Raw genomic sequence first — 26,529 nt, 5'->3', positions numbered from 1 at the left:
TTCCCGTCACAATCTCCTTTGAGTTCATCAGCAAGCCCTCTGGGTTCTGTCTGGACCAGCTACTATTACTGTCTCTTCTACAACAGCCCTACTCCAAACCACCATTTTTCTCCATCAGAGCGATGGGTCCTAACTGTTCTTTCCTCCTCCCCTCTTGTTTCCCTATGGCCTGTTCATCATTGAGAAGTTAGATGTGATTTTTTTAAAAGGTAAATCTGACAGCATCACTTTCTTGTCTAAAAAACTTTGCCAGGTTTTAATTTCTAGTTGTTGACTGACTACCCTATATACAGAAGTGTTAATAAGCAACATATGAAGTTAGTTCTATTTCATAACAATGGATGTTTAATATCTCAAACACATAGAGTACAGTTGGGCTTAGGGCTCTGAGAAGAAAGGGAAGGCAAGGTGAGATAAGAAATGTGGCTACTGGAAATGGGTCCTGATAAGGGCTTAACAGAGGCCCAGGATTTCATGTGGGCAGCTGAAACCAGGATGACTCCAGAGCTCTGAACATGACTTTTGACCAAGTCAATGAGCTTGCTCTTGTACACATTTGAGCCAGGCATGCAAGAGAGTATAATTCAGCTGAGTGATGAAACAGCCCATGACAGCACTTTCAGGCCTGTTGAAATCAATAAACCCAGGGAGTGGGAGTTTCGTGTTTCTCCAGCAACACCATAGGTCATGTTGTCTGGGACTTAATGGTCTAAAGGATGAGAATGGGAGCTAAGGGATTAATTGTTTGACTCTTCATTAACCCAAGAAAACACAGCAAGACACATTTGGCTTCCACACAAAATCATACAAAATTCTCTCTTTATTAAATATACATTATTTACAGTTTAAGTCTTTCTTCTGTACAACAGTAACCATAGAAAACAAAGAAATCTAAGGCTAACTTTTATTTTTCCCCATACAGTGTATTAAGACATGTTATGTGGTCTACAAAACTGACTTGGAATGAGGCAACATCACTGGGGATTCTGTCTTAAGAACAAAAAAGGTCCAAAGGAAAAGCTAGACTCTGGCAGATCTACAAAAGGAGGTGACCTGTTTTGTGCTTTTGCCATAACAAAAATTCTGACATATAGTTTTCGGGGGGAGAGGTTATTTTGCATTTTATTGTTTATTTGTTAAAAATAATCTGCCCGCTTCTTTTAATTCCTCAAAAAAGAGGGCCACTCCATGCCAGAGAGAGACTGGTCTTCCATCTGAAATGGGCATGGCAATGCTCTGTCATAGTCCATGGGCCAAATCTGACCTATTGTCTGTTTTTTTAAATAAAGTTTTATTGGAACACAGCCATGCCTCTTTGTCCATGTATGGCCCACTTCCTGCTACAAGAGCAGAAGTAAGTATTTGCAACCAAGACTATCTGGTTTGCAAAGACTAAAGTATAGAACATCCAGGCTTTTAACAGAAAATGTTTGCTGACTCCTTACCTATTAAATCCTGGAGGCAGACTCTTGGTTCCCCCTTAGCCTGCGCTTGTATTCCCAATGACAACCTGCACCCTTTTTGCCTCTTCCAGTTGACTGAGGGAAGTGACAGCCTAAGACAGCACAGGGTATCAGGAGGCCTGTAAACTACCAGCTTCAGAAGGAGAAAAGTCTTGGTGTTGGACCTCACTAATTGGAAAGTCCCTATTACACTATAACTATCCTGCTTTAAAGCAAGGTTTGATATTTTTTGCATGAGTATTTAAGGCAGGGAAAGGTTATACAAGTTGACACTGCCATTCAAATAGAAGAGACTAGTTAATATTTCATGTAAAACCTTCAGGGTGGGGTTGACTATAATGAAAAAATATGACTAGGCAGATGCCTGTTAATATTATCCCTTAACGTTTCACCGAAAGTTTCTACTTATGGGCCTTCCAATGAGTCTGCAGGGAAATACAATGCTCCTCTTGCATGCCCAGAACCTTGTTCATATCCTCTGAGGCTACTGCTGGCATCTGAGGCATGAAAGAACATGATGCAAATGAAAATACCAGGATTTAATTACTGAAACAATTAGATTCACCTTTGGTCATGGTCTAGTACTACTCTCCCAATTTTATCCTGGTATTTTGAAAAATGTTCCCTGTGTCACTGGGAATGATTGAGAAAGCCAGTGTTCCCAAATAGTGTTAGATGGTGGGTCCCTGACAGTATTCACTGTTAGGGATGGAGAGTATCATATCTTTTTATAATGTGTCATGCCTATGGCAGGACCAATGAAGGGGAAAGAAGGACCACTAGACTGATTTCAGGACCTCAAGCCTTCCACACATGGGAGTTTTGATTCGAGATAGTGGATCTAAAGAGTTTTTTGACATTTTCTTTTCCTTAAAATTGTTTCTGGGTATTCAACCTGGGCAGTAGATCATTGTGGTGATAGCAACTAAAGCATCCTGAGAAAATCTTGATGAAATAAAAATAGTGAAAAAGAAAAAGATGTGGTTGGAGTAGGGCTGGGAAGGGTCAATAAAATGTCATGCAAAGGTAGGTAATGAAATCTTCATGCATACCCCATGATATTGCCTCTTTCCCTAATGTGTAAGACAATGATCCAAATGTATTGAAGGGACTCCTGAATAAGGAGCCAAGAAAATGGGAAGAGCTGCTGCCACTGATCCATGGTGGGAGCAATGACCCTCCACACCTGAGGCAGTCACTGATTGTTGCCACAGATTCCCTCTTCCTCCTCAACATGTTCTCGGCAGGTGTGGTCAAAACACCAACACCAGCTTTTGCCTTCATCCTTGTTCATGTCTGTTCAGCCACTTTGTAGTCTATAAACATTACAAAAGACAGACAACTAGCTTACAAAGTACAATATTTCACTAAAAAAAAAAATGTGCTTTTCTGTTCTTCCTCAGAGTACCTTAGTGCAAAATAAGAGAAAAATCACTCAAACATAGCAAGAGTTCAATATTAAAACCTTATATGAAGGTTTCAAATAACTGCCAAGTCAAAAGGAAATTTGTCTATCCCTACTAAACAGATATGTATATAAGATGTCCTGGAGAAAGCTTGACTGACAGCCCTATTTTACAAAGTCTTTGTGTGTCTGTTTACACTGTTTTTCCCTTTAAGGGGTTCAACTATTCAGGATTTGTGGGAGCAGAGATGAAAACTGGGGACACCCAAATCTACAAACTAGATGTTCACCAAGTAAGGGGATGGGTGAGGGGAAGGGAGGACAGGTTGAGAAAGAACCGAGAACAGTATGTGAAAGAAATTCAATTACACTATGTGTCGTTTAAAGAAAATGTTTTCAAACTGCATGAGAGACATGAAATAGCACTCAGTTATCCTCCATGTATTCTGAAAGTTTGGAGTTTGCTTACACCTTCTTCCATTAACCACTTTTACATCTGTAGGAACAAGGAAACCTCTTTATTTACTACGTCCACTTGTGACCTGTAGGATAAATGAAGCCTAAGTATGTCAAAACCTTTAGGTTAAAAAAAAATGAGTAGCAGAGCTACACACTGTCTCAAATTCCCCTTGGCAGGCTGGTGTTACAATGTGGATTTGATGGATTGCAGCTATGGGGGAATTCAAAGGAAGCCAGGGCGTTTGTGGACAAACTGTCAAGACTTTTTATAAGAAAGATTTCAACAGCCTGATTTCTATTTCCCTGAATATCTTAGAGAAGACACTCTATTTTTAGCCTCCCAGTGTGGCTCCTCTAAGCGAATGAGCTTCCTGCAGAGAAGAGACAGGTGTGACTTTCAGGACTGGCAAAACTCACCCAAGGCACGGAGGTGAGACCTCACTTAGATGGACAACAACTTTTAGTCAGTTATTTACTCGAAGATACTTCATCTAGTTTTCAGAGATCCTTCTAAATAGAGTCAAATGGTTTGTGGGGACAAAGAAGGGTTTTAGGAGGGGTGGAAGGACGGCAGAAATCTTAAGGGACATTCGGAAGAGCAAATGAGATGCAAGAGGTCATAAACACATGGCTTTGAAAGAACAGAACAAAGAGGAGGTAGGGAGTGGAAGTAGAGATTGCTGTCCCTACCCCATGGAGAGTCCCCAAGCCATCACTGTCAGGACTGACTGATGGGAAGGAGGGTTTTCAGAATCCCCCAACCTGAAATGAAGAAAGAATGGAGAGAATTGGGCTTCTTCCAAGGTACTTTACAGACAAGGATCATCTTTTCTTGCTGTTCCTAAAGAGTTAATCCATCTCCCTCTACAGAAAAAAATATCTGATAGATAGATATTTGCTTTGAGGAAGAGAAACAAAGCAGTTTATTGAAGGTGGAATATACAAGAAAAAGTTATGAATATTTTCCATAAATTTATCTGTTTAAGTCTCTAGCTAAGGCTTTGCAAAAATGATTGTGCAGGACCTTTGCTCTACATTTTATAGCACTTTTTGTGTACCCCTATTACAATAATATATACCTGCCCTGATAGACTTTAAGCTCCTCCAAGGGCAAGAACAAGGTATAATTTATATTTGTATAGCCCATGTCTAGTGCAACCCTTGGCGTACTGAGCATCAGTAAATACTTCATGATGAATTAAGAAAGGGAACAATCTATTTCTTTTGTTCCAATCCTGCTCCTGCTACCTTGTGGTGGGCATGGGGCTAATAGAGGGTGGAAGTCAGGTTAGTATAATCTCTGTTATTACTAAAGAACATAGAAACTTTTTAAAAAAATCAGTCCCATATGAATAAATAAATTAAAATCTCCCATATGAAGTTGAGAGTGAATAGAAGAGGCTAAGCTATCCATAAATATATATCTAGAGAAGTGACAAATGTCTAATTCTCTAGATGAATTCTCATAGAGACCATGGCAGTCGAACCTATATGCACAATGAGTGATGCAGTGGGTGTTAAATATATTTTAGGGTAAGCAAATGTACTGTTGTTCACATAAAAAGAAAGGCTTGTTTGGTGGGAATTGTATCGATAAAATATCCCCCTTAGGATGTGAAATTGCACAGTGCTTTTGGTTTTGCTGTAAAGTGACCACACTCCATAAAATCTATTTGTAATCAGCAGTTACCAATGACTGAGGGTTACAGTGGAGGACTATGGCGGTCCAGCTGGCAGAGCATATCAGGCACCTTGACTACTCTTCCCAGTGGTTAAGGAGGGGTCAGAATGTTTTCAACGACTATTTGTTTTAGATTATAATCGCTCAAAGATCCAAACACTCACACAATTGAACAATTGCACAAAACTACATGGATTTGGTACCACTGAGGAAAGACAGGCAGAGTTAACACTTATTTTCGAGTGAAAATTGTGTTTTGCTTTGGAGGGAGCAGCTTGCTTGTTTCCATATACATCTAGTGAAAGTTAGTGTTCTGGGGTTATGAAATAATCCAACCCTGTAAATGTAATTCTGCTTTAGCCCTGAGACTCTACTTGTAAGAGTGATGTGCTGATTGCACTGTCTTGGCATTGGTTTCTAGGTTTGTGATGTCATTGTGTGTATGTATACATCGTCTACATACGCGGGGAGGCGAGCTGGTGGATTCTGCAGTGCAGATGTGGCAAGGATAGAGCTTCACAGAGTCTTCACCCTACAGAACTACCTATGAGCATATAGAAGTAGATGGGGAAAGCAAATACTCTGAGTTGGCCTTTGCTAGCTCTCTATTTCTTCTGTCAGCACTATGTCAGCAAAATATAGTCCTCACTTTTCAGAGGCTTGAATAATGAGGGGTTCCAGTTTATTACTCACACCTTCCTTTGCCTTTCCAATTCATTACTGGAGATGCTTCAGGCTAAAATCACTGCACTTCATGGTGATTTTTTTATTTCAGGGGACAAAGGACTCTGTACCCAAGCAAAAGCCTGATTTATACAGCCTTTTTATGGAAATAGAAAATTCAAAAGTGAAAATTGGAAATAGGGGTGGATAGGGCAGGATAAAACAATATTTAAAGATCATTCCTCTTATTAGTGGATCATTCATCTTATTAAAAAAGCTGGAAGGGAAAAAAAAAAAGATGCCCATGTTGGAATCACTTTAAATAAATTTACTAGAAAAATGATATAATGAAGTGATTAAGAATCCACAGAAAGTTTTAAGAAGAGAATATATACTTAAAACAACATCTTAAAGTTGAGAAATATGATTACAAGCCGAATCCTTACCCATGTGCTCAGACACTGAAAGAAAAGCCTGAAATGGATTTGAAATGAGATGGAGCTAATGAGTTCCTCATTGGGAGCCTGGCCACACAGGGGAGTGTTAAATAATCAGAGGCGATAGACACTCTAAGGACAAGATGGAATGTCTGCTGTCAAGACTGGCAAACTGCGATGTGGTAATTGTTTCCCAAACCGAATCTGTCTTGTAAAGAGAATCGGCAAGTACTTTCCACATCTGTGGATCATTATATTGGCATTCCCAGCATTCTGGAGGATTGATACTATTTTCCCCTTCTCTTTTTCTTCAAGATGGCCCAGAGGCAAAAAATTAGACCTATTGCCATAGCAAAAAATCATCAGGATTCTTACCACCACCTCGTGGATGAGTTCGAGATGCCTTCTTGAAGGAATGACTGTGTTTCTTTGAAGCTTAGTTATCAAGAGGGGCAAAGACCCTGAAACTTACTATCATCTTATCTTGGAGTCTATGCCTACAAAAAGATGTGTGTGGGGGCCATTATATACATAGGGTGTAGATGACTTGAAAATGTGATGTACTGTAGAACCTATGGTCTCCTCTGAAACTAAGCAGTGAGGGTTTGCTAGACAAACCACAATGCCCCATCAATCAGTGTACCCAGAATCTCACAGAGAATGGCTCCATGGACAGAGGAGGGTCATTGTGTCTGCCTTAAAACATGAAATCTGCATTCACTTTATTCACAAGATCTTTGGTGAATGGATGGAAGGAAAGAATCCTGCTTGGTATTTCTCTTCTTTCATGCAGTTCTTTAAAATTATTATTTTGTTTTTGTTTTTGTTTGTTTTTAAAGCTCAGTTAAGATGGTTTAAGCTCTTTCATGGAACTAGGTACTATTTTAGACTTTTATTAGAATTTCCTTGTGCTGCAGTACATATATACCTCAGTATAATAATCCCAGGAATAACCTAGCTAACATTTCTTAAAAAATTGGAAGAGGCATTTTTGAAGTTATAGAACATCTACTTCCTAGCAGCTTTCTTTTTTACCTCCTAGTTTCAAGCTACTATTTTCCATGCTTCCCCTAGGTTTATGCTATTGTGTGCTGTTCTAAAGTGTCAGCCCCAGGAGAGAGTGGTAAGAAAGGAGCAAAGGAATAGCTCACTACTATCAGGGATCCTATATTTGAAATACTCAGGGGATAAGAGTCAAAGTGAAAAAGGGTGATGAGTTAGGGCAATGGGCGTCCGATGGTAAGGAAAATCAACACAAAACAAACTTCTCTCATTCCTTTGAAAGTGCCACTGAAGCGAACCAGGCCTTTAGCATCTTCTTTCTTTACCCTGAGTTCCCTGGTAGGAATGAACTTGAGATGAAGGAGGATGTCAAGGATGAGTGTCATACGCCTAAATCACAGAGTTCAGGTTCAAAGTAAGCCCGATGTTTAATGCAAGACAGAATGGCTGTGGAACTAAAAAGTGCATCTTACTTAGAAACTGGAAACACAGAACTAAATATGCACATGTGCACACATGTGTCTCTTCTTTGTCTAGAGGAGTAAAGTCAGTCTCTTAAGTGATCATTATCACCACAATAAGTTTGTCAGAAAGGAAGGCAGTGGCCATAGCTGCCTGGTCTTCTGGGCTGGATCGAGGGGATAGATGCTGTGGTTGATACAGGTATGTGCCAAAAATAATTGGCAAACAGATAGGAAAAGGAGAATGACCAAAATTAAAAGATAGGAGAAAAATTTAACAACCCAAAAGAGAATATTAGGTGACCCTGCAGTTTCTCAGATGAAATATTCCCGTTTACACTCGCTCACTGTGTTTTGCAAGTCAATGTCATTTCTAAAGGAACTGTCCAAATTTTCTGGGTATTCCTTCTTCATCTGGTTAGTGCGGTGTGACTGCTTATGCTGGTAAAGGAACCGGGTCATGATGCCGATGATAGAGAAGATGATGAATATCACCACCGCTATTACTCCTGTCGATAAAGAGGAAAGAAAGAGAGAAGGAAATCATCAAAGATCATACACTCATAAGAGATGATTCAGTCTAGACAGGGAAGGCCATTGGGAGAAAGAAACAAAACAAAACAAAACAAACAGCAACAAACTCTGCTGCATGCCCAGAACTGAAGACCAGCTGAAATGTGTTCAGTCTTCAGTTACTAAAAAACCTCCTCTTTCAGACTGGGCAGGAAGAAAACCAGTCTAAATTGGAGAATGCTATCATACGAATATGGACTCAGACTGGCAAAGGATTTCTTAGTTATTTCTTCAAGACTTGATTTAAAGAATGTGACAGAATCATTTAATTAGCACATTTGTCATGTTCAATCATTTGTCATTTCTTGCAACTATTTCAGAACTACTTTAGCACCCTAGAAAACCATAGTGAAGTATCCCAGACCTCAATACATGCTCTCCTGATGTAAATTCGTTTAGGGTATGTGTTCGCTTTGCTAAACATGTTTTGTTAATAATGAAATGTTTGCCAAACATGTAGGGCATTCCTACACTGCTGTGCACTCTGCTAGGGATGGGACAGTTCAGAAACGGTATGCTTCTGTCGTTCAGAGATTCAGAGTCAACTGAAACAGCAGACTTCTTCCAGTTAGGTCAGATTTCTTCCTGCTTTGACTGCATGTGATGTTTTACTGCAGCTACTCGGCAAGTTGCCCTCACTGACTCGAATGAAGGTCTTGTCCCTACCTTTGCCAGGAAGCCTCTAGGGATGCAAAGAGCAAAGTCAGCAAAAAGAGGGTGACAATGTAGAAACTGGTTACTTATAAAGAGAGAATGTTTCTATACACATAGGATTTTCAACATTAAAATATGAGAAGTATTTATGATATTCAAATATAAGTTTATTCCCAAGAAAGCATATATTCTGCTGTTTTTGTTTTTCTTTCTAAGTAGAATGGATAGTGACGAACTGTGTTTCTTTTACAAAGATAGTTTTGGACATCCTGCATTCTTATTTACATAAGCATGGGCATTTGAGAGTTAAATATATTTGCTGCACATTTTCCACTGATTTGTATCAGAACTGGGGCCATGATTAAGACTGTTTACTTTCTTTTCTTTTTCTTTTTAATATTCAGAAACCACTATGCAGCATTTTCCCTGGCTATTTTAGAACAAGGCAGAGTAAAACCACCTAAGTTAACAAACATGAATAAACTGGGTGGTAGTGAGTGACTCCCATGTTTGGCTGCAGCTTTATGAGATAAAATACAGAATCAGTTTCTACTCCTTTAGTACACAAACTGTTCAGAGTTGGAGGAGTTTTCCAGAGGGGTTGGGATGCCTTTCCTGCTCTTAGAGATTCACAGAAGCATGTAACTGGGTGGGAAAATGTCAGCAGTCACAAGTCTTTTCTCCCCTTGACAAATACGAAATTGTAGGAAGAGAAACAGGCACTACATTATTTCCTATATTTTTTGGTGCCAAACAAAAATCAAGTTGGACTCTTTCCCCTGAAGCAGAAATTCCAGTCAGACATTTTAAGAACTTCCTTAAGGAAAGTTCATGGTTTTTGTTCCTCACAACTGCATTGTAATGGTGCACTTCTATGCTACCACAACCATTTGCACTTCCTCCCTCAAAACACCATTCACTAGTTTTGTTGTCACTGCAGGTTCATTGTGGACAGCCTCCATGGCTTTCACCCATGTATCCCTATACTTAGCACAAGGCCTGACCTATAGCTGAGACTCATTAAATAGAAGTTAAATTAATGGATACTGCTGACTTTTAAAAGAACTCCATCTGGTGTGGATCAGTTAATCTAGCCTGCCAGAGGCAGCGATGGGGGGCACCTGCTAGGGCTATGGTTCTTGGATGGCAATGAATTCAGTCTCTCATGGACATCTTACATTAAACAAGGTTTGGGAATCATTCTGTGTTGCAAGGCCCAGAAGGGAAAAAAACAAGCTACTGGAGGCAGAAGCCAGGCTGAAGGAGGACAAAAAGGGGTGAGTGCGACAGGCAGTGAGAAAATGGAAAGACAGGGGAGGTGAGAGGGAGAGCTGAGCTCACAGCAGAGCAGACAAGATCTGTATCTGTAACCATATGTGCTGCTGGATTCAAAACTCCATTCCTGTGGGCTTCACCCTGCTCATTAGATCCAACCCAAATCACTTGGTGGAGAAAACTGACAGGACTGGGGCTTCACCCATCTGTCTGCCCCAACATGGCTTCTTCCCATATGTTTTATTGGTGTGCTTTGTTTGTACTTTAGGAAAACTGACAACTGGATGAGATGAACAGGGTGCACACTGCCTGTCGCTAAGTAAGTGTTCCAGCTGTTGACTCAGTAGTCAGCTGTCTGATGGATCGGGGCAGGGTGCATCCATGGAGCTGCAGATGCTGGGGGAGAGGGCACCTTTGATCATACAGCACCCATGACTATTCATGAAAAGGCTCACAGTCTTGCAGATCATTGCGAGGTTCTGGATACTAGATGGCTATAATTAAGGAAGGAATCAAATAAATTTCTCCCAAGAACAGAATCATTTGTCCCCTCTGCTTTCAGCAACAAGGAATGATTTACCTCCAATGACAGCCGAGTCACTTCGAACGGCATTAGTGAGTGGTTCTCGCTCATCCGTCTTCCCAAAGGGATCTGCAAAGAGTAAAAAGACATGGCACTTCACTCCTCACTCTTTATACAGGAAGGAGGTGTACAATATGGACTTGAGATGACACATCTGTGGGTTAGACCAAGTACTCTCAAACAGTTGAGTTTGCATTTTTTTAGGAACCTGAACAAACATACACACAAAAAGTACACAACTTCCACCTCATAATTCTGTGACTATTAGCTTCTATGTCAGCTGTAAGATAATGGGCTGAAACAGATGATGGTAGAACCCACCCATATCTGCTTCCACCTACAGTTTACCTCTCAGCCTAACCTAGAGGTCCCTCTCTGCTTTGTTGGACCCTCCCTCTTCATGACGATGGCCTCTTACCTAAAGCATGCATATGCTCTCTGCTTCAGAGGTTTCTTTAGCTGCACAAGGATTTGGAGTCCATTGACAGGGAAAGACAAAAGTGCTGGAGGATTAATACCCCCAAGAAACCCTCACTGACAGAGAGAGGGATTTCACTACACGTACATTAACATATATGGTAGAAGATAAAAGAACATCAAGTTTGAAGGCTCGTAGACCTGGATTTGAATCTTGCTCTGCCACAAGTTGGCCTGGTGACATTGAGCTAGATATATTTTTAAATAGCAAATCTGCAAATGTATTAAAAGGGGGTAATAATACCCATACGTATGCATATAGTACACATGGAATTTTTAGGACCTATAGCAACTGCCATCAGTATCCCTGTATCCTCAGGAAACACCTACAACATAAGTATTATTTTTCCCACTTCACAGATAAGGAAATTAGATCCAAGTTATTCAGTAACTTGTCTGGAGTTCTACAATTCATCCATGGCAGAATCAGAGTTCAAATCAAGGCTGGTCAAGTGTCACATTTTGTTTCCTTCTATTACACCTCACTGCTGCCAGGAAAACACCAAGCGTGGTGATGAGTAGGCAGCAGCAAAACTCAGTCCCCCTTCTTTCTTCATGATTAATAACTTACGTGGCAGTTGATTACCACACTTGATTAAGACAAATCCCAGGGACATTTTAAGATACTCATGATGATGGTGATTAAGGAAAGACAGAAAAGGTATTTTAGGGAGTAGTAAAATAAGAGAAGATGTATGGATGATAATGCTGTGGGCTTTCCTATTATTACGGAAGGCTGATTTTAATCACATGAATTATATTAGTTCAACAACCAGCCTGCCTCTCTCTGACCCTAAACTCTTTGATCCTCAGAGTGGTAGTCATTATATATATATACGTGTATATATACACGTATATATATATAAAAGAGAAATTAACATTCCCTGGTAATGCCTTCCCTAGTTTTGCCCTTACATTCTCCGCCTTCAACACCCATGTAAACCTCACTAGTTTATCATCCCTCTCTTCTTACTGGAAAAGGAAAGAAACCATGTGTATTAATTTTATATACGCAATATAACAAATTACCACTATATATATATATATATATATATATATATATATATATATATATATAATATGCATTGAGTTCTAACTACTCATCATATTAAAAGCAGGGTTACATTCAATACATATAAAATTCAACCATGAGGAACCAGTCATAATTCTTAACTACCTGTAATCATATAAAGTAAGGACTTAATACTGGCCTTTAACCTAGAAACTTCTTGAAGATATCAGAAGTAGTGCTATCAAAAGAAGGCAATTTCCCTGGGTATTCTCCTGTGTACCTGGTGAAGAGTGCACCGTGGTCACTGCATTCACATCCACATCCATTATGGAGTCACAGCTTGATTCTGTCAGGGTCCCATGGACAGTCACAGGTGCAATGGTGGCATGACGTAGGGCCGCCTTCAGGGGTGCAACCTGGTTATACTGGACTGAAGACAAGCATCCAACAAAACCCAGGGTGTTGGCTTTGGCAACTTCAGATTCCAATCCAAGATGCTCTGCAACATGAAAGACACTCCTGCGTTTTTTGTTTGTTTGTTTTTCAAACTATGGTCTATATCCTCTTTAAATAATGTCTAAAATTAAAGAACTTACCTTATAATTCTTTGAGTAAGGGAATCCATTCCCTGTCTCTCTTTGTTTTCTCTTCCCAAATCTTAACCTCACACTATAAGCATCAATATATCAACCACTTATTATAGAGAACTCTTAGGGCCATCTCTGCTTTGAGATAATATTTCAAATTTCTAAATTCTCATTCATGTATTTTATGAACTGTAACAAAGACTTAATAAATCTGTTCTATACTATAGATGTTTTATAAAATTTATTTCAGTATCCCCATCACTATTTATCTGTGGATGCTGAGGATTAGTTCAAGCACACTACAGTGCTCATTACAATATTGCACTCAAAAATGTCACAAGGGGAAAAAAAAAATGAAAAGAGGCAAAGAGAACAGAAGTCAAAGTGGCCCTTCCAGAAGTTTCTCACGTTTAGTGTTTTAAGTTGTCTGTATAAACTGACCATCTATTCAAGATTTTTACCTGCTTAGTTCTGTTCATGGTACTGATTGTGGAGCACTGATTTTCTGATAGCAATCTTCCAAAGTATCTTTGAGTCTTTGTAAAAGGTGAAGAGGCAATCATTTCTGATTCTCAGCAAGATCTAATGTCTTATTTTCTTTGAGATTTGTATTAAGATTATTCAGTAGCCCTTTTCTCTCTTTTAGCAAAGATCATTTGAACAAATTGCTAAGACACAATTACATAAAACTGCAATACACATGAATTGCTTCTTTTTTTTCTTATAAGGTGTAAGAGTTTCAACCTACGTAGATGGTTCAAATAGTTATTTTATTATGATAATCTGTTTATTTTCTGGAAAAGGGCAAGGACTTTCCTCTCCACCCAGCAGAGATTATAATTTGTTTCAAATCCATAAATGGTCAAAGTGCCTCCATGTATCTTTAAGCGAGAATTATTTTGGCAGGAATGTAGAAAGAGATGTGATGAGAATATGGAAGAAAAAGAGAAATTAACATCCCCTGGTAATGCCTTCTCTAGTTTTGCCCTTACATTCTCCGCCTTCGACACCCATGTAAACCTCACTAGTTTATCATCTCTCTCTTCTTACTGGAAAAGGAAAGAAACCATGTGTATTAATTTTATGCAGGCAATATAACAAATTACCACAAATGTAAACAATTTAAATTAAACAATGTAACACAACACAAATTTATTGTCTTATAATTCTGTAGAAGCCTGACATGGGTCTCACTGGGCTAAAATCAAGCTGCTGGCAAGGCTGAATTTCTTCTAGAGGTTCTAGAGGATAATCCGTTTCCTTGCCTTTTCTAGCTCCCATGAGCCACCCACATTCCTTGGCTTGTTGCCCCCTCCCCCATCTTCAAAGCCAGTTCTGTTACATGTCTTTGTGTCATTCCTCCACAGTACAGTACTGCTTCTAATTCTCTTCTGCTGCCCCCTTTTTCACTTTAAAGACTCTTGTGAATACAGTGGGCTCAATCAAAGGTTCCAGGATAATCTCCCTATTTTAAAGCTAGCTGATTAGCAACATTAATTTCATTTGCAACCTTACTCCTCTGTGCCACTTAACCTAATATATTCACAGGTTCTGAGGATTAGGACTTGGGTATCTCTGTGGATCATTATTCTTCCTACCACTGCATGTCTGAAATTCCATGAGAATTTTCCAGGTAATGATGATGAAAATTCAACAGAGATGTAAAGTGACACTTCTTCAAAGGTAAAAGAACATTGGGGTGGGGGAGGAAACTGCTTATTTCCAGATACTCCAATAAATACCCTACAGTAGTGGTACATATTTGTTACTCATTAAAGGATCATACGTATGTTTATTTCTTAATACGGCCTTCAAAAGACTGTCTCATAAGAGACTTTTTGAGCATTGTTATGCAACAGTCTCCCAGGCCAAAAAGCTTTCTTTAATGAGGACTGGGTACTCTTGCCAAATGGCACTAGACCTCACTGTACCCAGCTATAATTCCAAATGCACATTCACTACTGATTGGTAATTCTCAAGGGGTAAAGTTGGAGATCAAAGCATTTAGAAGAAGAGGCAGAAGACAGGAGAAGAAAAGCAAAAACTGGCATGAAGTTTTTGCATTGTAGGATTTCAAAGCAGTGGAAAGTGACATGTCATTGTCACTATTCCTTAAGGGTCTAAGTCAAAAGTGCCAGATCTCATTCCCAAAATGCCGTTAGAAAGAAGCCTATATCAGGGCCAAGGTCCTTGGAGGACATCACTATAGTGACTATTAGGAATACAAGCTCTAGGAACAAGAAAAAGCACATGGATAAATTAGGGAAAACACAGAAAATGACATTCTCTCCTTGAAGAGATATTTTGAATAAAGTCTTATGTCTAGGAAAGTGAATTTATTCTAGATGTATAATAAAGATGGAAACCTGGGGATTTTTCAGAAAAGAAATGAAGACACAAGAATCTCTGATAGGAGAAAGTACTCCCAGTATGAGGCCTGATGTAGTGATTTCTCAGATCTTTACATCTATGGAGAGGCAATAAATAAATAAATAAATAAATAAATAAAATATTAGGATGACTCCAAATTATTTTTCTTTCTTATAACCTTGTTAACTAATATGTGGTAGGGAGTAATCATCTGCTAAAAGAAATTTAAAAGCTGCAAATACTTAATAGTCCCCATCTATTAAGTACCTATTATATAACTATGCACTAATTGTTTTTAAAGTATTATTTCTTTTTCCCTCAAATGCTCTTCCAGATATTTGTTAATATCATCCAAAATTTACAGAGGAAGACACTGACACTCAGAAAAGTTAAAAGATTGAAAAAAGGTGTGGTAAAGTTGAGGCTCAACTAAAGTTAAGGTTATAACTTGAAATGCCAAACTTATTGGTTTGTTTGTTTGTTTGTTTAACTCTGTCTGTTCAATTAACCTCCCTCTGCTGGATACAGCTTGTTTGAATTCCAGCTCTACCACTTTCTGTGGATTATTAAGTAAATTAAACTTTCTGGGATTTAGTTTCTAAAACCAGAAAATGGAGATAGCAATGCTAACTTATGGTTGTTGTCAATTCATTTTTTTTTCTTTAAGATTTATTTATTTATATTAGAGAGAGAGAGAGCTCAAGTGGGTGGAGAGGCAGAACGAGAGGAAGAGAGAGAGAAGCTGACTCCCCTCTGAGTGCACAGCCTTGTGCTGGGCTTGATTTCATGACCCTGAGATCATGACCTGAGCTGAAACCAAGATTCAGATGCTTAACTGACTGAGCCACCCAGACACCCCTAATTCCTTTTATTTTTAACTGAAACTGAGTTGACATACACTAGTATAGTAGTTTCAGGTATATAACATAGTGAATTGACAATTATATATATATATTACAGAATATTCACCATAAGTGTAGTTATCATATGTCACATGTTAGTACAATATTATTGACTACATTCTCTATGCTGCACTTTTCAGCCCTATGACTTCTTTATTTTATAATTGGAATTTTGTGCCGCTTAACCCCTTTCACCTATTTTACCCATCTCCCTACTTCCCTTTCCTCTGGCAGCCACCAATTTGTTTTCTGTATCTATGGGTCTGGTTTAGTTTTATTTCTTTGTTTGTTCATTTGTTTTGTTTTTTAGATTCCACATGTAAATAAAGTCATATGTTATTTGTCTTTCTCTGTCTGACTTATTTCACTTAGCATATGACTCTCTAGATCCATCCATCTTGCTACACATGGCAAGTTCTCATTCTTTTTATGGCTGAGTATTATTCTATTATATATATATATATATATATGTATACCACATCTTTTTTATCCATTCATCTGTCCATGGATATTTGGGTTGCTTCCATATCTTGGCTATGATAAATGCTGCTGTAAAAAGAAAACAAAAACAAACAAACAAACAAACAAACAAAACTTGACTTGCTACATTAATTTGGAAACACTCATCTCTTCAAAGCGAAGTTACACCCCTCTATTAAAGGAAGTGGATTCTTTTAGTCACAGAATGTACAACACTTCACATGATCTTAACTATTTGATTCTAAGAGTGTAGTTGAGCCAATCCAGGCTAATTTTAGGCAGGAAGTTTATTCTGGATTGGAAAAAAAAAGGAGAAAAGATCAGCAATTTGCCAAAATAGACATGACTCTAGGATGTAACATGATGTTTGCTCTATGGCAAAAGCCAATTATGAATTTTGAATCCTAAAGTGTCAAAACACAAGCCATGTAGCCCCATACAACCTGAGCTTATAAGAGTAAAGTGTTGTACCAACATAAAATATAAATAAAGGAAGCTGATATTAATGGAATGTATAAACAGTATATACAAGTAAAGAGTTTTTCCCTCAAGAGTTCATTGTGGCTTTCAGGTAAGAGAGGAGTAGTCTGAAAATGTAACTACCAGGAGTGTTGAAAGGCTAAGAACTGTAGCCCACAGATAAAGCTTTTAATCCTTAAAGGGGAATGTTAAACAGTATTAAAAAAAAAAATACTTGGCATTTACTTAATGCTTTATAATTTTCATGGTATGTTCATTTTGTATATCTTATGTAAATATTCATCCTTGTGAACTGACAAAGGATGAGTTAGTTATATCCAATTACCAGTTATTAAAACTAAGACATAAGATCAATAAATGGTTTACAGCAAATTTAATCAGTCCATGACCAACCCAGGCCTGAGACCTAGGTCTCTTGGACCTTATCGTCCATTTTTTTTCCCTATTACATCAGATTTAACACCTTTCTGTAGGTATTGGTTGTTAACATGAAAAGAAACCTCACCTCTATAGCGTCACTTACAGCCATTCACTGCCTAGAAGGCCTTTCTGTCCCTTAACTACCTGGATAACATCTGCTCCTTTGCTGTAAAACTTACATCTATTTATTGGCCACCTATAGCAGCCACGCTCTGTCCGAGACAGTGGACTTAACAATTGTTAGCAAGCAGACATTTCCCTATCTCTGTGAGTTTTCAGTTACTTTGAAGGATTAATTTAACAGACCCCCAAAGGTTTCAGGCAGTAAGTCTTACAGTAGGGGCAGATTTACTGTGGCTATGGGAGCACAGAAAAGACCCTGAACACAGTCTAGGACAGTGGAGATCAAACTGAGTTTGCAAAAGAATTTCCAGCGAAATGTATGAAAATGCCTTTTTTTCTGGATCTCTAATCAATCAGTAGCTTGGTCTGGTGTGGAGGTACCCAAGAATTTGCATGTTTAAAGCACATTCTTAGACACATATGATATGGCTGTTTCATGGACAACACTGAGAAACACTGATTTAGGAAAGATGGCTTGGAATAAATGTATTTAAATAAATGCTTAGTGATGAATACACAGTAATCACGAATGAGTGGGTGGGCAGAGTGTTCCAGTAAAGCCTGAATACGGCCTATGATGAGAAAGTCTGGCACATTTAAAACACTGAAAAATCAAGTTAACTCTGCCTTAAATTAAAGCACAAGATGATGTTAGAAAGATAGGCCGGAGCCAGGAAGAGGCATTTTGCTTACTTCTATGAGCTTATTTATTTCACGATATTGTTTACAAGACTGTCCCCTGACAAGATTGGAAGCTTCCTGCTTTCAGGAGCACTGTCCTTTTCAGATTTCCATCCTCATTAACTAGGACACAGTGTCCAACACACAGACTGTGTATTTAGTAAACACTAAAAGGAATTAACGAATGAAAAAAATAAATGTTTTCTAATATGAGCAATAACGCAGCCTAATCAGATATATTTACATACATTTCAAACTTCTTCATTCTGGCCATTGATCAGCATATAGCTTCTTTACTTTCACGTTCACACTCAGGGCATGTTATGTGGAACTCTCTTTGATTAGGCTGACCAAGTTCATTAATATTTTGTACAGCTCTGCCAAGAGTGCACATGGAATATCCTCCTTATTATTTCAACACCTTGTTACCTAGAGATAAATGTACTATTCTTATGGAGTCTGAGTGGCCATGTACATTTGGTTGCTATATGTCATCATGTCTGTCCTCTTCATAATGACCCCTTAGACTTTAAGAGTCAGGTCGTGTGCATTTGTTCTTCACATGGCTGAGGAAGCATCTCCCAAACACTGCATGACAGCCTCCTTGTCTTCACTCTCAGCCTGAAAGTCCCTTTGTCAGTGAGCACTTCTTTAGATACCTTACCAAGAAGCACATGTCCCCTTCTCTTCCTCTTAGTCTCTAGCACTGAAACCAGATGATTTCCTTATTAATTTATTTCCTCAAACTTTGTAATTCTGTGTGTGTTTATTGGTTTAGCTTCTATGCACCACACTAGATGACAAGTTTTATGAAGAAAGTGTGCTTATTTGCCTACCACTAACTACTTATTTTCTAACATAGTATTTCAGACATAGAGGTTGTTAAATAAATCTGTTGGATGCTTGACAGAGTCTGCATGGCACAGCATCTGGCCCATAATAGGTCTTCCATGACTCTTTGAGTAAAAATACATACATACATACATACATACATACATACATATGCTAATGATACAAGAAGACTAAAATTAACCAGGCCAGTTCAGTAAACAAAAGTTCTACCACTTAAAAATTCATTATTTGAACTGAACAACTCAGTAGCTGACCTATATTTTTTATTTTTAAATTGGGTTGCTTAGTTATGTGCCTGATGCAAACGCACCTCTATGGATGAGGATAGTGACTACTGAATCAGTAAAACCTTAGTAACAATATCCAAATTCTAGATCTCATACCCCCAATGCCAATTCTGCTTATTTTCCAAAGAAAAATCAATTTTCTGACTTTAAGACTGGGATTTTCAAGCTGATGTATAAATCCATTCTTTGGGATTCAAAGAAACAGAAATAATTCCTCCTAGGGTACTAATTATTTGATGTGGGGTCAGAACCAAACTCACATGTATTAAATTATACCTAGGTCATTTATTCTGTTAAAGGAAATGAGCAAAACTGGGGTCCTGCATGTTCTAACAGAAAATCTTTTAACAGAGTCTCAAAAATAACCTATAGAAATATGTTCTACTCTGATATGATGGAATTGCTAGTTGTGGAGTTAAAAGCACCAAGAAGAGTAAAAGCCATTGTGAGCATCTTTAGTGCTTTGATGTTTTTTCTCTTTTTTTTTTTTTTTTGTTTACAGATTTAAATGAGGCAAAGAGAGTTCTGGGCATGGAAGGTGAGTGCTCCTCCTCTGTGGCTGTCTCAGCTTCAGGCTGGAGCAAGGTGGCTCTGCAGTTCCAGGCATCAACCATCACCCACATCCAGATCCAGCAAAGTCTAAGTGGGGGAAATAAAGGCTGCCTCATCCCTCATCCTGTGTTTCTTTTTAAGAATGGAGAATCCTGGGGCACCTGGGTGGCAAAGTTGGTTACGCACTGGACTCTTGGTTTAGACCCTTGGTGTAGGCTCAGGTCATTATCTCAGGGTCATGATGTCAAGCCCTGTAGGGGGCTCCGTGCTCAGTGCAGAGTCCACTTAAGTTTCTCTCTTCCTCTCTCTCTGCCCCTCGCTCCCATGCACATGCTCTCTCTCTTTCTCTCTCTAAAATAAATAAACACATCTTAAAAAAAAAAAAAAAATGAAGACGACTTTCTCAGAAACACATCTACTCCACTACCCTGCAGACTTCCTCTAATTGGCCAGATTGTGTCACGTGCTCATGCCTACTCCAATCTCTGGCAGTGAAAATGGACCACAGTCATTTGTTTGGACCAGAAGTTCTTAAGACCTGTTTTTGGTCTCAAGAACCATTTCTACCCATAAAAATTCGGAAGAGATTTTTGGATATCTATATCCTTTTTGTATCTATCAACAACCCCTGTATTAGAAATAAAAGCTGAGGAAATTTGAAAACAAGAACCCACAGCACACATTCTATTAGCTGTCTGAGTAGAGATATCATCACACAGCTTGTCGCCCCTGGAAAACACGACTCTACATGTGTGAGAGAACATAACAAAGACATACAATGTCTAGTATGAAAATGAAGATAATTTTAATATTGTGAATTCTTGAAAGGGTCCCAGGATCCCCCCAAACCCCACCCCCAAAGATCCCTGGACCAAACTTTGAAAACCACTGCTTCAGACCAATTAGGAGGCATCCTCCAGGATTGTAGATGGAGGAAAACTTTCTAGGAGCACATGACTTCATGGAGGAGCATGAATGCTTGAATAAAATTGGAATTTTGTGAGGAAGGGAGAATGAAGTCAAAATGGATGGTGAGTAGGCAACCAATACTGTGAGTTGCATACACACAAACCAATCTCTGGAAATCAAGCAAGAGACATATATACACACACACATATACATATACACATAAACATAAGAACCCATCTAAATAACATTAAATAAAAAAGTCATTACAGCAAACAAAAGTTCTACCTTTTAAAAATCCTACCTCCCCTCGCACATTCAGTTTAAAAGGCAGTTATTTTTGATAAGCTATTTATTGACCTTTTATAAAGATCTTGATATCTAGGTTGAATGACCTAAATTTGGCTGCTCTAAATAAGGAAAAACAGAGCTATTCTTTAGGGACTGAATGGAGATCAGCCATAAGCAAAGTTGCCCCATTGGTGATGATTATATTTGATGTTGTCTTTTTTTTTTGTGCCAATTATCTTCTGTTCTGGTGTGAACCTGTATCACATACCTCATCACACTAGACACTATTATATGCCTATGTCATTCAGGACAACCTTTGAAATACTGCTCCATAATAATACTAGGGGTATTAATTATTGAGCATCTATCAGATTAAATGGTAAAGCATCATACAGACAAATGGCACACATTAGCTTTAAAAGTTGGAAGAGACAGAGTAGTGCAGAATTATACCTTCTCTGTATAAAAATAAATTCATAGGGATTCAAAGTCACTCTAGCTGGAATTCCTGACTCTTCCATTACATTTTTCCTCTTGTGTGTTATACTATCCCTTTGAACCCACACACCAGAGCTTAATAACTAAGCCCCCAGCATAGTTTGCTTAGTTTACAAAATGGTTTATCTTGTAATTTTAGACAATGAATTAGTGTACTATAGATATATTGTGGTACGGTGAGGCTACAGAAAACCTCTATAAGGAGGAGCCATTTTCAGGGCTACTGGGCCAAGGGCTGGGCTTGGGGCTGAGGAGAGCAGTACCTTAGGGACAGAGGCCAGTGCAGGCCTGAACTCTGTGTCCTGTGGCTGTGTGTCCATAGGAGTGACAGGATTGGCATGGTACAAGGGCCTGGCACCTGAACTTTATGGGAAACTAACACCATCTATGCTTTCTTAGGACCTTGTGGGGGAGGGAGGAAGTATTTGCCTTTGTATCTCTAGAATATCACCCAATATGCAGTTGATGATTTTTATATTAAATAAGTCACATGCATTAAAATAACATTTGTGACATAATAACCATGAAGAACACATCTCATTTCTCTAGGCCTCAATTTCCTGATAGGTGAAATTGAGCTTATCATGTTATATATTTTGATGTTTTGGTTTTCAAGACCTATGGTGTGGTAGAGAATAATAGTCCCCTGAAGAAGTCCACATCCTAATCCTCAGAACCTTGAATATGTCAGTTATGTGGGAAGAGGGACTTTGCTGATATCATTAAGTTAAGGGTCTTGAGATGCAAAGATTGTTCTAGGTTATCCAGGTAAACCCAGTGTAATCACAAAGGTCCATATAAGAGTGAGGTAAGAAGGTCAAAGGCAGTAGCAAGAGATGTGATAAGAGAAGCAAGAAGTTTAAACAATTTGAGGCAAGTTCTATAAGCCAAAGAATGCAAGTGACACTATAAGGAAAAGGCAAAGGAAAGAGATTCGCTCCTGAAGCCCCCAAAAGGAACACAGCCCTGTTTAATTTTACCCTTATAAGGCTTATTTAACACTTCTCACCTCCAGAAATATATGACAAATTTATGTTGTTGTAAGCCACCAGGTTTGTGGTAATTTGTTACAGCAGCAAGAGGAAATAATGCACATAGGGACATTCTTTGTGACTGTTAAAGTGGTTCTGTTTCTATTTTTCAAACATACTTAGATACTAGTATTTTAGTGGCTATATAACAATGGTAATTTTCTCATTTAAATATTTCTATTCAATAAAGTTGGTGATTACAAAGTCTCCACTTTGGTATGGCTCCAATATGCACAAATTTCAATTATCACAAGGTAAATAACACCAGTCCCCAAACGACATAGTTCAACTTTCAGTGACCATAGTGGACTAACTGGGAATAATTACAAAAAGTACAAATTCTCCTGCTAGCTCTTCAGTCAACAAACAAGTATGTAAATTACAGATGCTCAGCATAATTAATGACCAATCACATCATATCTTTGGAAGTCTACATGTGATCGGTCACTGGGCCATCTGTTATTCATTTCCCACACAGACAGCAAAGCACAGAGTTGTGTCACTTCTTCACCTCTCAATGATAAATCCAGGTGACATTTTCTAAAAATAGATAACCAAAAAGGGGAATTGGTCAACAAAGATGAATGTACAGCAAAGAAATAATAATAAAAAAAAAATTACACCGCAAGTTAAATTCAAATATAAAGGGATTTATACAAAGAAATAGCTGACCATGAAAATGCTGACACACACTGTTCAACAGACTCTAGATCTGCAGCCATAGGAAATTAGTGAAGGTGATATAAATCAATACAAATGAAGAAGTGGGTTTGTGACAAAAAGAATGACAATGTCCCAGGGGAAGCGGTACCGGCAGAAATCTTCACATTAAAGGAACTCTCGAAGACAGTTCATGACATTGAAAGCACAAAGGATAAAATGCTAAAAGCTAATCCAAATAGAGGGGTCTGACAGTTCACCACGGCATAGAAAAGATATTCCCTCCCTGTTTGCCATTCAACAAGAAGGCAAGCACTGTGAAAACTACTCTTTATACATTTCTTTTACAAAAAAACACACTAATTCTCAATATATCTAATATTTTAGGTGACTGTGTACTAAACAAATATAAGTTTTACTATTTTTTTCATTTCCCTAAGAGAGCTTTTAATACTATGGAAAAAAAATAAAGGTCATAGAGCTATCAAATTTTTCCTCATGAATTATTAAAAACTTTGTCCTAGGTGCAGTGTGTGTGATCACTTTTACTGTTCTGCAGTACTGTGTGAAACAAGAACTGCCTGTATCATATTCATCATGAAACAATAACTTAGGGGGCACCTGGATGGCTCAGTCGGTAAAGCATCTGCCTTCGGCTCTGGTCATGATCCCAGGGTCCTGTGATCGAGCTCCGCATCAGGCTCCCTGCTCAGTGGAGAGCCTGCTTCTCTCTCTCCTCCCTACTCATGTTCTCTCTTTTGCTATCTTTTCACTCTTTCTGTCTTTCTCTCTGTCTCAAATAAATAAATAAAATCTTTAAAAAAAAAGATGACTTAATATGTACCAAATGCTATTTTAAGTGTCTTATGACACTTCAATCATACATCATTTGTGCTATTAGTCCCATTTTAAAGGTTAGGAAATGGAGACAAAAAAAAAAAAAAAAAAAGAAGAAGTTAAACAATATGCCCAAAGCTGACATTTGAACCCAACCTGTGTAAACTCAGTCCCAGACTGCAGGACATGACATTGCCTTCCTCTCTCACACAGCAACATTCATAGGGCTTCAGGCATGTACTAGGCTTTGTGCTCCTCAAGCTAAATGAGCCTCTCTGTTGTGATAATCACATCACAACAATCTTGTAGAATAGGATCTATGCTACAGAATAAAGGAATTCAGGCTTAGAGAGGTAAAGCCCCTTGTCCAAGTTTCCATAGTCAGTCGTGAAGCTTGATTCCAGACAATGAGCCCAGGTGTGGAAATGTAGAAACTCAATAAATATGTTCAGTGATTAGACCTGTAAACTCTATTCTATATATGTGGGTTTTTGTTCCTCAGAATATGGTCTTTTTTTCATGAACTTAACCCTCTTCAGCAAAGTACTCATCCCAGAGAACCAAACTCTTCCTGATGAAAAGAGATGTTAACTGACTGACAACCTAATGAAGTAGTAATGTTTGGTGGTTAGTTACTATGCTCTTCTCCAAGAGCATATTTATATTTTAAAATGAATCTTCAAGGATTTCATGAAAAGACGAAGCATATTTCTGAGATTTCATTACAAGAGGTGACCTGGAATTAGTGTGTTTTGTAGACTGCTTCAGATCATACCACAAATTTAATTCAACAAATAGTAATTGAGGACAAACTGTACACAATATAGGTTGAGCTTGCTTAGCTTTTAAAACAGGCACATCACAATTACAGTGCAGCGTCCACCAGCAGGGCAATGGCCCCAGCCTGGAAGCCTCCTCCTACAGGCTGTCTCCTGTCCCTCCTCCACAACCTACAGAATTCACAACAAGGTGGCCTCCAGAATAATAGAGATCAAACTGGTTCCCTGACCCAGATGTGAACAAAGATTTCATCCACTGACTTCTCTGTAAGGCAAGGGACCCATAAAAAATTGTCCCAGCCCTCAGTCATCAGTTCTTGGTAATTTATATCATTGTTCTTCTATCAGAGCTTTGGGTTTGGCTAAAATAGTGGCATTTTCTTTCCTCTTTCTCCATCTGACTCAGAGAGTACAAAAATCATAAATTATCAATGTTAGTTATTTGCATTTGACTGCATGTATCAGGGAAAAAAAAGAAAAAAAAACAAACTAGCTCAAAAATATTTTATTTTATTCTCAGTAAGAAGTCTGATGTCAAGCAGTCTAGGGTTAGTATCTTGGCTTCAGATATCACCAGAATTTTTTTTCTAGATTTACACTTCCTGCTCCGTAGACTAGAGATTTTGTCTTCCTCCTCATAACATAAGTTGAGGAGCTCCAGTTATCAGGTCTATGTTCCAGGCAGAAGAAAGTAGGGAGGGTGAAGGGCAAAAGTGTGCATACTTACTAAGTCAGGCCTTTTGGAAAACCCTAGTGACTTTTGCTTCGAGCTCATTGTCCAGGACAATGTTGTATGGCCAGTTTTAACCCAAGAAGAAGCCTAGGAATGAACTGAACAATCGGGAACACGGTTCCCTCAAACAAACAAACAAAACAGAACACACTATTATGTTCTATTAAGAAGAGGAGAATAAATATTGAATATGATGTAAGCTTTTTACAGTCTCTGACTCAACACCTTCAGACAAACTTTCTTCTTATACTTTCATTCAATTAAACAATTGTACAACTTCCCCTCTAGACACAGGTTTTCATTACCAATAAATCAGACTGCTCCCTGGGTTCAACATTCAACTCTCCCACTTATTATCATTATGTCCTTAGTATACTTACATGATATATTTTGGGCTGTTTACTCATTTATAAAATGGGAATGAGTAGAGTGCCTGCATATGATAGATTACAAGGGGCCACAATTGTTGACATTCCTTCCACTGAGACATAGGCTCTATCTCCCATCCCATTGAATGCGAGTTGACTTGTGACTGCTTTGATCAATGGAACACATTGCAAATGATACACTGCCAATTCCAGGAATAACCTTCAAGAGGGCTGGCACTTTCTGCCTTGGGCCTTGGAGCCCCAAGCTATCATGTAAGAAGCCCTACTTCCCTGATAGAGAGATCATGTGGACAGACCTTGAGACTAAATGGAGAAAGAGAAGGGCTCTTTTGAGCTCAGCTTTCTAGATGTCCCTTCCAAGGCACCATGCATGTGAATAAATATGTCTTAGTTCCTCCAGACTGGCCCAGCTATTAGCCAGATATAATGGAGAGACTCTAGTTAAACTCTGCAAGGAGCTAAAAGACCCATCAGGCAAGCTCTGCCCACATTCCTGACCCACAAAATCATGAAATATTTTTAAATA

The 26,529-nt window shown here is 38.6% G+C and overlaps 1 protein-coding gene across 1 annotated transcript in view; it reads right to left on the bottom strand.

Annotated features, from left to right (window-relative positions):
- Nucleotides 1–231: 231 nt before the first annotated feature.
- The window catches only part of CNTNAP5 (contactin associated protein family member 5), a 792,175-nt gene continuing 765,877 nt past the window's right edge, over nt 232–26,529 (bottom strand). Inside the window, exons 22-24 of the mRNA XM_032412450.1 lie at nt 12,426–12,644; nt 10,654–10,725; nt 232–8,080 (exon numbers count right to left, since the gene is read on the bottom strand). Of these exons, the coding sequence (XP_032268341.1) occupies nt 7,887–8,080; nt 10,654–10,725; nt 12,426–12,644 (485 nt within the window). The 3' untranslated portion in view covers nt 232–7,886. The remainder of the gene's footprint in view (nt 8,081–10,653; nt 10,726–12,425; nt 12,645–26,529) is intronic.

This window comes from Phoca vitulina, unplaced genomic scaffold (assembly GCF_004348235.1).
Source record: "Phoca vitulina isolate PV1807 unplaced genomic scaffold, GSC_HSeal_1.0 scaffold1, whole genome shotgun sequence".
Lineage (NCBI taxonomy): Eukaryota > Metazoa > Chordata > Mammalia > Carnivora > Phocidae > Phoca > Phoca vitulina.
Note: the sequence above shows the minus strand (reverse complement) of the source record. Positions and strands in the feature narration are given on the sequence as shown.